The 11,487-nt window shown below is 40.0% G+C and overlaps 1 protein-coding gene across 1 annotated transcript; it reads right to left on the minus strand.

Annotated features, from left to right (window-relative positions):
• Window positions 1–927: 927 nt before the first annotated feature.
• On the minus strand, window positions 928–5,420 carry LOC149839469 (uncharacterized). The gene is made up of 4 exons (XM_090004137.1): window positions 4,968–5,420; window positions 4,428–4,877; window positions 3,377–3,692; window positions 928–1,519 (listed from the first exon to the last, which is right to left on the minus strand). The coding sequence occupies exons 1-4, from the start codon at window positions 5,364–5,366 to the stop codon at window positions 1,383–1,385; spliced, it is 1,302 nt and encodes a 433-aa protein (XP_089860263.1). The 5' UTR covers window positions 5,367–5,420; the 3' UTR covers window positions 928–1,382.
• Between the last annotated feature and the right edge of the window lie 6,067 nt (window positions 5,421–11,487).

Genomic DNA, 11,487 nt, shown 5'->3' on the forward strand with positions numbered 1-11,487 from the left:
TACTCAAACAAGTCATAATCTCAATTAAATATGTGAAATCTTGTCAAAACTTAGTAGATCCATTGATAAAGAGACTTTCTTGAGATAACGTATTTAAAACATCGAGGAGAATGAGGTTAAAGTCTATAAAAGCAATTAACGTTAATAAAAATTCAACCACGTGATCAGAGTCAAACCATGTCGAGTGGTTAAATGGGAAGAACAAGTCTTTAAGTGATTTGATTGAGAACTTAATAATTTTCTCATTCCTGATGTCAAGTGCTCAAAATATATATAAGGAGGTTGAGATCAAATCGAACTATTAATGAGATTCATAGGCCTTATGGCTGGGGTGTTTCAAATAGATTTACACCCTTGATTGACTTACCTATGTGAGTGTAAATGTGGGGTTCACCTTATATGTGACTTGGACTTTGTGTCTAGAACACTTATAAAACTGAGATACATCACAAGACCCTTGATGTGCAACTTCTATATCACACTATGACCACCTGAAATGAAAGTGTCTGTTACGGTGTCTAAAAGATCAATTAGAATTCTCAATTCAAAGCTAACGTTATTGAGACTAAGTAACACTAACGTAAGGGTTCAAACTCAAAAGGTACATTCACCTATACACTGAATTTTCTTGAACAACCTCTTGAGTCATCTTTTTATAGTTTTGAATCACGTGGGAGATTGTTGATTTTTTGGCTCAAAATAAATGAAGTATATCCTCTATCTTTCTATTTTTTCCTAAGTATGTGGGTGTAGGGTTTTCAAGTAACGACGAAAAAAGACTCATTTGATTCATTCCTGCAAAAGTTTAGTCTCATATATTGAAAGTTGTATAAACTTTTTTTGTCCTTATATAGGAGGGTGGTGCCTTAGAGGGCATAGCCCTCAAGGGCATTAGATTTTGGCCTCGAACAAACCTTTGATCTTGGATCACAAATAATATATATTCAAATTTGGATTTGGATTTGGGTTTGTGGATTTGAATTCGAACTCAACTCGGTTCGGTTTGGTCCGATCTTGTTTGGCTAGACTTTGACCTTTTTGGCACTAAAGTTTCGATCCCAAGTCAATATATGTTCATTTGACCAAACCATAATACTATTCATTTATCCCATTTAGATCTCTTAAGATATTATCCAAACTAGTTTGCATGGCTCATAACTCAGCTCACCAAGCCCAATTTATGAGCCAAAATGATCAGCGAGCTGCTGTTCTTATTTCCCAGCCCTAAAGTAGCCTATGAATAAGAAACGGAAATGCTTGTGGTCATGATACATATTTTTTTCAAACTTTGTTAAAAGAAAAGAAAAACGTTCTTCGTTTTATAAAATGGGTCCTATTGCTGAACAAATGGAGAGCATAATGAGCAGCCACCAATAAAACACTTAAGAAATGCCAACTGTTTTCCCCAATATCCAGAGCACAAGAGAGAATTCGATGCCAAATACGGTGTGGAGAGATGAGCGGTCCAGCATGAATCCGAAGATAGTAACGCCTGCTCTGTTGTGCTCAAAATAGGTCACTGCACAAATTTCAAATTCAAAGACAGACTGGTAAATGCATTAATCAAGGAACAATAAGGCATGAACCAGCGAACTACCATTTATCATTTATTAGTGAAATAAAATGATTGCTTATGTTTAGTGTGTTCTTTATTTTTTTGTAAAGGTTTATCACCCAAAGAAACCATGTCTGGGCTCGAAGACCTGGTTGCACTGGCTCAGCCTGCCATACCTACAGTCGTTAGCCTAGAAGCCTAAAACTCTGAGGCACCCACCTATGCCGAACATCAGCTTGCACAAGGAAGTGATGCTGCCAGGAATCGAACTTGGACCGCTCATCTGACGGCCTAGGCTCCACCCCACTACGCCAAACTCCCTCTGGATTTCTAGGTTAAGAGCCCAAAAGTGTGTCACATAGTTGGGGGTATAGGTCATTTGTATCTGGTTGGATTCATGTAGTAGATCCAACCAAATTAAGATCCTTTTGAAGCAACACTTGAGACTATATGGACCATCTTCAGCTATAATTGGTGAAACAACATAGTTTGTATCACAATTTATGGGCAGGTAGAGCTGGGATATTAGACAAGCTGTTCGTGGTTCTGCCCGACGTAAAGAGCTTGTTTCGAGCTCCTAAAATGGACCTGATAAGCTGAACATGAATAAGAGATGCTCAGCTCTGCTTAGGGATGGCAGTGGACCAGGGGAAAACGGGCCCCGCCCTGCCTCACTCCATTTGGACCGGGGATGAAGGACATGAAACGGGAATGGAGGCGGGGATGAAGGTTAAAATCCATCCCCGTGCGAGGATGGACTTACACTTTCCCCTACCCCGCCCCATCCCCGTCCCGATCTCCGCCTTGCCCTGCCCTGTCCCCAATCCTTTTAAGGGATGACAACAGACCGAGGGGAAACAGGGGCCCGCCCTGCCTCGCCCCCGTTTGGACCGGGGATGGAGGACATGAAACGGGGATTGTGGTGGGGGTGGAGGTGGAGGTTAAAATCCATCCCCGTGGAGGGATGGAGGTTCAGATTTTGAGAGGTAGAGGGAGTGGAGGCTGTCCCCCGCCCCTGTTCACTGCCATCCCTAGCTCTGCTTGGCTTGCAAAAACTCATTAAATAGTAATAAATATGTTATAGATATATTTTATCACATAATGTGGTGTCAAATAAATAGTTGAAGTGTTTGCAACAGGTCTAAAGTCCAAGTCTCATTGCTTCCAGCTTTGAAACAATGTTTTTTTTAGGTGGAGTTGGAATCCTATTGCTTTCAGCTTTGAAAGATTATACCTTTTTTTTTGGCAAATGAGCTAACATATGCTCAGCTCATTTAACTCAAACTCAGCTTGACTCACCACAAAAATAAGCCAAGCTTGAACACCTCAAGTTTGGTTCATTTGGCTACTTTACCACCCCTAGGTGATGTCTGAATCCAGTTTGGACTCTTGTTGAATATGGCTCAATCTGGGTTTGGATCTGCCAAAAGCTTGACTTAGTATCCAGGTCCGAACCTGAGCACGCCCGACTAATGATTTCAAATGTATCATTTGGAGCTGGCCCAGATCAAATTGGCAGCCTGAATCATATCATGGATCTTCATGCCATGAAATATAAACTGCTATATTTGATTGGACTGTGGATCTTAAATTGGTTGGAAGGAATATACAGATAAGAAAGAAGGAAAAATAGGACTCCATGGCCCAATGGATAAAGCGCTGATCCACTGAACCAGAGATTCTGGGTTCGATCCCCAGTGGAGTCGTTTAAGCCTTTTGCCCTTTCTTCTATTTTCCTTACAACAGACGATTTGCTGTTGTATACTGAATGAATCATATCTTTCTGTCAAAAAAAAAAAAAAAGATGGGGGAGGAGAAAACCTAATGCCAGTCTCTTCTGGAATGAGGCTGTGTTCGCTAGGGCTGGCACGATGAAATCCTCATCAAAGTCATCCTCATCTGCGCCCTCTTCATCCGAATCGTGTCCAGCAGTATCCGAACCCGAAAGCAGGGAGTGGACACGCTGGCGCGTCGACATCAGATTTGGTGTCTCACAGTCCAGTGGGTCGAAAGCATTGCACGTCATGCACACATGCCACTTGGCAGCATGTGAGACTATGGCTTGTGCCTTGTGTGTAATCTTGGCTGCACTTCCCAAGCATATCAGTAATCCAGTAACAAGCACTACTGAGCATAGCTGTACAAACAATTCAATCCTTCAGGAAATTTTTCATCTCAAACCTTCAATTCAATTGATTTAACTCAGGAAAATGCCAACCTCAACATTTTACAAATTGTTTGAAGCTGATGTTGCATATACCCAAATTCCTGTGTTTGGTTTGGGGAAATTAAGTGGAATTGAAATCCAATTTCATCAAAAACAGGGGAGGAGAATTTTTTAAATTTTAGTTCCACCCAATTCTATGAAAGCAAAAATGTCCCTTATGATGTTTGGATATATTGTGGGTGATGGAACTTGAGCACTAACATAACATCATGTATCATGTTTGGATGCCAGGATTGTAAAATCCAAATCCACCATTTTAACATCCAGAAGATATTCATTTCACAGAAAAATCATTTTCCTGTATTTTGCATCCAAACATGCCTATTGTATCACATGAATTTCAATAAGGAGATTGATTAGCACATAACCAGTCTCCAATATGGAGTGCCATCATTATTTCAAATCTTTCTAGAAGATATTCATTGAAATGTAGAGGAAGTAGGAAATCATTTTCCTATATTCCGCATCCAAACTAGCTGTTGGGTTGCATCGCTTCCAACAAGGGGGTTGATTATCTTTGTGGCACATGACCATTCTCCAATATGGAGTGGCTCGCATCTTTGATATGTATGCTACATCACCCTGTCGTTGATACCATACATGGTCCTACATGAGGTGATATTTTGAGGTTCCAGGGAGACTTACAGCAAGATCACCAGCTTTGAAGAGATTAATGTGAGCTGTAGACCGGGTTGTGGCCAGCAGCGACACGAATTGGCTAATGGTAACGATAATGAGAGAGGAAAGTATGAAGGCCCGATACCGGTGGCTTATGATCCGAAGCTGTTTACGTATCCGTAGGTGTTCGTGCATGATCAATTCCACGTCCGTCTCTGCTTGGAAAACCTTTGTGAAATCCTGAAGCCTGAGTATCTGAAGATGGCAGATCAATCGGAAGAGGACGCACACGAGGAAGAAGATGGATGTCCGGTACACCCATGACCATGTTTCTAAAATGATTGAGATTGCATCACTGATGTAAACATTTTCAATGAAAGGGAGCCTGGCTGATCCATAAGCATACCACCATGTCTTGTAGCCTATTTCAGCAGTGAGACATGGGAGGACAAAGCATGCTAGTAATTTGAATGATCTCTGTTTCACAGCCAATGAAAAGACAAACTATTATCAAATTGTTGTTATTATTTTTTCGAAATGATAAGATGTTTCCAATCATCACCGTACATTTAATTGCTCAGAGTACTGCTCCCGGACCTTTTCGCTTTCATCACATAGCTTGTCAAGGAAGAGGAATCTGCGAAGGCCGTACTTGCGGACAAATGATGAGAGACAAAGGAAAGAAAGTGTTGAGATCGCAGTGAGGGAGAACTGAACAACAGGGTTGTATGGCCTCTGGTGTCTGGAGTCGCACCTCGGGCAGAAGAGGATGAAGTGCGAGAGGATGGGAACGCCGAATGCAAGGAAGAGAAAGATGGTCCAAGAGAAGAGGGCTCGCCACCGGTCGGACTGGTCCACACACATCCATCTTAGGCACGATCTGAAACTATGTAGCTCGTCGCCTGCATGGGAGATGCATCGATGGAGTGCCTTCTTCCTTAGGAGTGCCTGATCTTCATCACCCATGTTGTGGCCTTCCCCTCACCACAAAGGGTGCCCTGGTTTCTATCTTTCTTCCTTCACAAGAATGACATCCAACCCTTGTGTGTCCTTCAATTGATTCACATCACAGAAGGCATGTGACCTTCGATTTGAATGAGTGAGACATGTCCATAGGCTTTGGCGTTGCACCAGAAAGGAACCATCTATCACATCATGGGTTGATGAAACATGTATCCATCAAAATTGAGAATATGTCATTTCCCTTGATACATGGAATTCACAAGAACTGGGAAGGCCACCAAAATGGAAAGTCCAAGGTATTTCCTTTCTCTCCTACAAACACATAATACTATCGGGGGGGTTTAGCCCTCTCTCTCTCTCTCTCTCTCTCTCTCTCTCTCTCTCTCTCTCTCTCTCTCTCTCCGTATTTTCTTTCTTTTTTCTTTACATATTAAAAGATTCGTTGCTTAGAGGGTTTCAACTTTGCTTTTGCCCGTTGATGACACTTAATGACCCCCCAATAATAGTCTTGTTTTGGCGTGTGCACTTTGAGAATGGGTGGCCCTAATTTGTTAAAGTGCCCAAGTATTTTGCTGAATTGGGCCTGATTATGAGGTGCAAACGATATTTTTAGGTGGTCCACCAAATTGCTTTCGCACATCTGGAAAGTGCAACTGGCAAGCATGAGATCCAATGCCGAAGGGACTCGTCTAAGTTGCCTCCAGCCAACCACTCACCTCCCATTCAAGCCCCTACCATATACATAGAATTTGACAACACTTTTCCTCGGAAAGCCAGCAGAGAGAGAGAGAGAGAGCAACAACAGCCACCATGAAGATGATGACCTTTCACTTTTGTCTTTATTGCAGTAATTAAAGGGTGGCTGCTTTTCTTCCACAGTCCTTTATTATTTAAACATACCGAAATTTGAGGAAAAGAGCATAGGTTACAGGATAGTAGACCTTTTCATATGGGTGAGACTGAGAGCTTCTCACAGAGGAAGCAATTTTTGTTATTGGTACAAAATGTACACGGTGTGATCTTATGACAGCCATAATTTTGGTGCCTAATCATGATCTTAACTAATATGATCTCTAACACAAAACATGTTAGGTTTATTCCTTGCTTAACTACGCCAAAGAGAAACAAGGGAAGCAGCTAAGTATCCAACTTTATTTTTATGTGCATTGTTGTTCAAGGTGTCATCAACACTTTTTCGGTACTTTGCACCTCCAAAACCCAAAGTCAAAGATTTAATTGATTATGATATGTTGGGTGAATTTGGAATAACCCATGAACTTGATACTAATTAATATATCGATCAAAGTTTTGTACACTTACTCTGATCCTTTTAGTTTTGGTTAAGCAAATATCTCTTCAGGTCACCACCATCAACTTGTACATCAAAAGAACCAATTTACTCTGACAAAACACAAACACACACTAATGCACATTCTGCATTCAATCTTTGGCACATTCAATCCCTACTCCCTTAAGGATGAAAAAACAATACATCGGGAATAAGGAAAAGAACTGTATGCATCAATAGGGCAGCATGGAAACTCTAGGTTCATAACTCAAGATTAAGTTGAAGGTAGCACCAAATTGGAGGCTATTTCATTAATGGTGGCTAAAGTTTGTGGACCATTTGAAAAATGTTGTGCCTATGTTAATCACAATTGAAAGTCTGCTGGAAATCTGAAAATTGCTCTTTAGTAATAGAAACAGCTCATATCCAACCTATTGTGATTTGTTTAATTTGATGAAAGGAAGAGTGCTTGAACTATTTCCAAGCATTGTTGTCCGAAGAGGATGATAGAGTTTACTGGTTGCCTTGCCAGGAGAGTCTAGTTGTTACTCAATCGGAAAATGAATTGTTGCTGGCCTCTGTCACAATGGAGGAGGTAAAGAACACTGCATTACAGGTGAATTGAGACAAAGCTCCTGGGGCTGATGGTTTTCCTAGTATTTTCTTTCAAAAGTGCTGGGATATAGTGGGGAATGATATGTTTTTTGTAAAGGATTTTTCTCTATTGGAAAGATAGTGAAGAATATAAATTATACGCTTATTACTCTCATTCCTTAAGTGTCAGGAGCGGACCAGCTTAAGGATTTTCGCCCCATATTTCTTTGCAAATTTGTGTATAAAATCTTATTGAATGTGATGGTGAATCGGGTGAGGGATATTCTAACTAGGGTGATCTCTAAAAACCATGGAGCTTCTTTTAAAGGCAAGGATACAAGTGAGAGTGTTCTATTTTCTCATGAGCTCATTGATTCTATAGCAAAAAAAAAAAAACTCAGCTTTATTATGTTTGAAGCTTGATTTATCTAAAGCTTATGATAGAGTGTCTTGGAGATTTTTAGAAAGCTCTCTATTTCGTTTCGGGCTTTAATCATGTGTGCATGCACGGATCATGTTGTGTGTATCGACGGCTTCCTTTCGTGTTGTTGTGAATGGTATACCTGGGAAAAAAAATTGAGTTCTCGGGGAATTAGATAAGGGGACCCTATTTCTCCCTATCTTTTTATCACAGTCATCGAGAGACTTACGAGGAGACTGAATTCGATTGTAGAACAGAACCAGCTTGAAGTTATTCAGATTCCCCTTTTGGAACACCATGTATCACATTTATTTTTGTTGATGATGTGTTCTTTTTCTGTAAGCCGTTGGAGGAACAGATTTGCAGCCTCAAGGATATCTTAAATGAATTTGAACTTGCTCCTGGTACGAAGGTAAATAACTCAAAATCTGTACCAAAATCCGTTGGTGGATTGGCAGTTTTGCACTTTGCCTATGAAATATTTGAGATTTCCTTTATGTGTGGGCAAACTAAATTCCTCTGTGCCAACAAGTTATTGCTAAAATTCAGCAACACATTGAATCCTGGAAAGCAAAAATGCCATCTTACGTAGGGAGAATTATTCTTATCAAGAATACTTTATCGTCTATTCCCGTTTTTTTTGGCTATTGTCATTTAGGCTCTCAAAAAATGTTATTTCGCTGAATTTTTTGAGATGGAATTTGAAAATATGTTTGCAAATGTTTGGGAGAAAAAGAACACCTCATTTAGACCTCATGGTTGAAGGCATGCTGGGATATGATTTTTCATATTGTTTGTTGAAGAATCTGGAGGTTGTCGAGCATGTCTTACCACGAGGGTGAACTTTCAGGAAGGCAGGTAATTCCTGAAATTATTTGGGCAGCTTGTGCTGATCAAATTGTCTTGTTAGAGTGGGCTTCGGAATTCCAAATGCAGGTGCAACTATTTGCTAAATGTGTAGTAGTCGCTGATCAGGTTTGGATGGATGATGACGATGTGGGATTCGCATCAGTTTCTTTTAGAAACTATAATCTGGTTTGTTATGCGGTTTATGATCGTTTCTTCTTATCGGAGGGCTGAGATGCCTAAGACTTCGGCGACTATTGAAAGCAAATGTTGTAGGCTTGTGTCTGAGTTTCAGCAATGTCGTGTGCGGATGATTTCAAATAATACGAGCTGGTGCAAAGCTGTCTCTGATGCTCTTGAGGGTTGATCCACTTTATCAGTTGTTGTGCTTTTTAGTAGTTGTTTTCAGATTGATACGGTTTCTTGTAGGGGGACCATTTGTTGTTGGCCAAGGGTCATGTCCTTTTTATGCTGCTTTCTTGTAATCATATATCTTGGAAGGACAAACCACCAGATTGGATGCCCTCTTTGGATGATAGATTGTAATTTTTTTCTGCATCTTAATTGTAATTCGGTAACCCCCAAGCGTCCTCCATTAAAAAAAAAACAAATTTGAGAGAGAGAGGGGATGCTTTTAAAATAAAGGAGTTTTGTAGCTAAATCCAGCATTAGTATACATTTTTTCACAAAATATTTTTCCCTCAAATTTTCAAGATTAAAACTTATTAAATGTGTCTAAGCAAGGAATCTCAATTTTGGGTTGTTTTCACAACTTGAAATTTGCATTTAACTCTAAGGCTATGTTTGGGAGACTACCATGGGAGGATGCCAGAGAGAAAACCAGGATTCCACAGCTGCCAAATTTGTTGGGAGGAAGGTGTTATAGGAATCGTGGTAACTGGCATGTCATTCATCGTCATCAAAATTCATCCATTTCCTCAAATCAACTGCTTCCATCACCAAAGTTACTGCTTTTGTCTGCAGACCCTCTATTCTCTTGAGCAGATCATTGAGGCGAAACCACCTCCTCTACAATCCGATTCTTGAGCCTGCAATCCGACCACAGAACATGCACTTATTCTTCCAATGGCTCATTTTCAATCAAATATAACTCCATATCGCATTTTAAGCTTGATCTTTGGCTTATTAATGTCAGTCCGATTATTGTCTTTGTCTACAGACCATTTCTTCTCGAGCAAATGCTTTATTCACTCTTGCAATGTGAAGCTCATTTTCTCATCATTGACCGTGCATACATTCTTTTTGGCATTGTCTTGGCCGCTTATATGGATTAATTGTGCATTTCTTTATTGATTCATCGTTTTCATTGTATGTTACAGCCAGAAGAACAAGATGGGAGGAGGAGGAGGAGCAGGAGCTCAATCTACTACAAGGCCAGGACAATGGTGTCTGTCATTTCAGAGTATATCCGAGGTTGGAACTCCCTGGAGGATTGATCCTTGCAGGGTTGATAAGTAGAAGTAACTCACATATTCCTGCTTTGCACCAGAGTTTCATGCTTGTTGACAAGTATGAATCCTTGTACAGCAAAGAAATGCACTTGTCCATGAATTAGAATTCTATTCGCTATGAGCGCAAGCAGCACTCCGTAGCACAAGATTAGGTTGTATGCAAAACACTTTTTTTGAATTATGTTCTATATGGCACAAGATTATGCATAAACCTGCACTTTTGTGCCTTGAAGCATGCATATCTTCAAACGCTGCATGGACTATTTGTTCCTTCAACAGTGGAATATCAACCAAGGGTTCTTGGTTTCAAATATGCACTTACCCATACAAAAGAATTAAATAAAATTACCCCGAAGGCATATAACCTAAAGGCATTAGTTTTACATTTCATGTTATTTGTAATAGGTTTCTCTTTGACGTGAAACCACTTTCTCTATGCACTCTCCACAATCGGAACCGTGAGTACCATCAACAACAATCACCACCTCAGCATCTTCACTTCTTATCTTTTTTATTATCAAAGCATCGCATTAAATATCGAAGCATCACAATTAATGCAGTTAAAAAAATTGCATGCTAAAAATTTGCAAGGATCGTTATGTATTTACAAATCTCTTGTGAAAAAATTTGCATATTCAGAAGGATATATATGCAAACTTAGCCTGAGTATTTACAAAGTTTTGAGGCTTGAGTTTAATTAATAAGACGTTCACAAATATAATTATGTGAACTTTGTAATGTATGCAAAATAACGTGTGAACCTCCATTGCGATACCCAACGAGCAAAGCGATAAACCGTGCAAACTTCACGAGTTTCACATGCAAAAATTGCAATGGTCCTTTTATGGTTAGCTATTTGCCATTTTAGATATTAGCAACAAATTAGAGATTCTTGAAAATGCATCATTTTTATCCTACAATAGTCATTTTCTGTACTAAATTCTTAGATAAGGGCACTTAACATGGTCAGAATTGGTTGGATATAGAAAATAATCAAGCTTATCCTCCTCCGGTCTAAGATTCCTAGTTTTGGACTCGAATTGATTTAGACAATGTCGTTTACCAAATTTGGCAGGCTCCATACCCGTCAATCAATATCCACATTTTTTAAGTTTTGGGAAATTGTAATTTTGGGCTCTTTTATACTGAAGTTTAAATGTAGGGAAACTCCTTACTCAAACGAGGCTCAACTCCCTAGAGCTCCTCTCATCTAGCAGGGGTGAATGCCATAAAATGATGAAACGTCACGTGCTCAAAACCCATGGGGACATCAATAGCTCAAAGTTCGAAGTTATGTCTACACCCGTGGGTAAGAGGGGGCCTCAAGGGTTCTATCAACTACAGGGATGCCAACGTGCAGTTGGTGATCAAGGATCCATAGGTACTAGGTTCAAGCAGAACCCAGGCAAAAGCGTCATGCCTCAATCTTCCAGTTCAATTGATCCAACAAGCTCAATTATATAGGTTTCAAATCTGTCAATAGGACGATCCAGAACGGGTAAC

This window comes from Nuphar pumila, chromosome 4 (genome assembly GCF_984573655.1).
Source record: "Nuphar pumila chromosome 4, dmNupPumi1.hap1.1, whole genome shotgun sequence".
Lineage (NCBI taxonomy): Eukaryota > Viridiplantae > Streptophyta > Magnoliopsida > Nymphaeales > Nymphaeaceae > Nuphar > Nuphar pumila.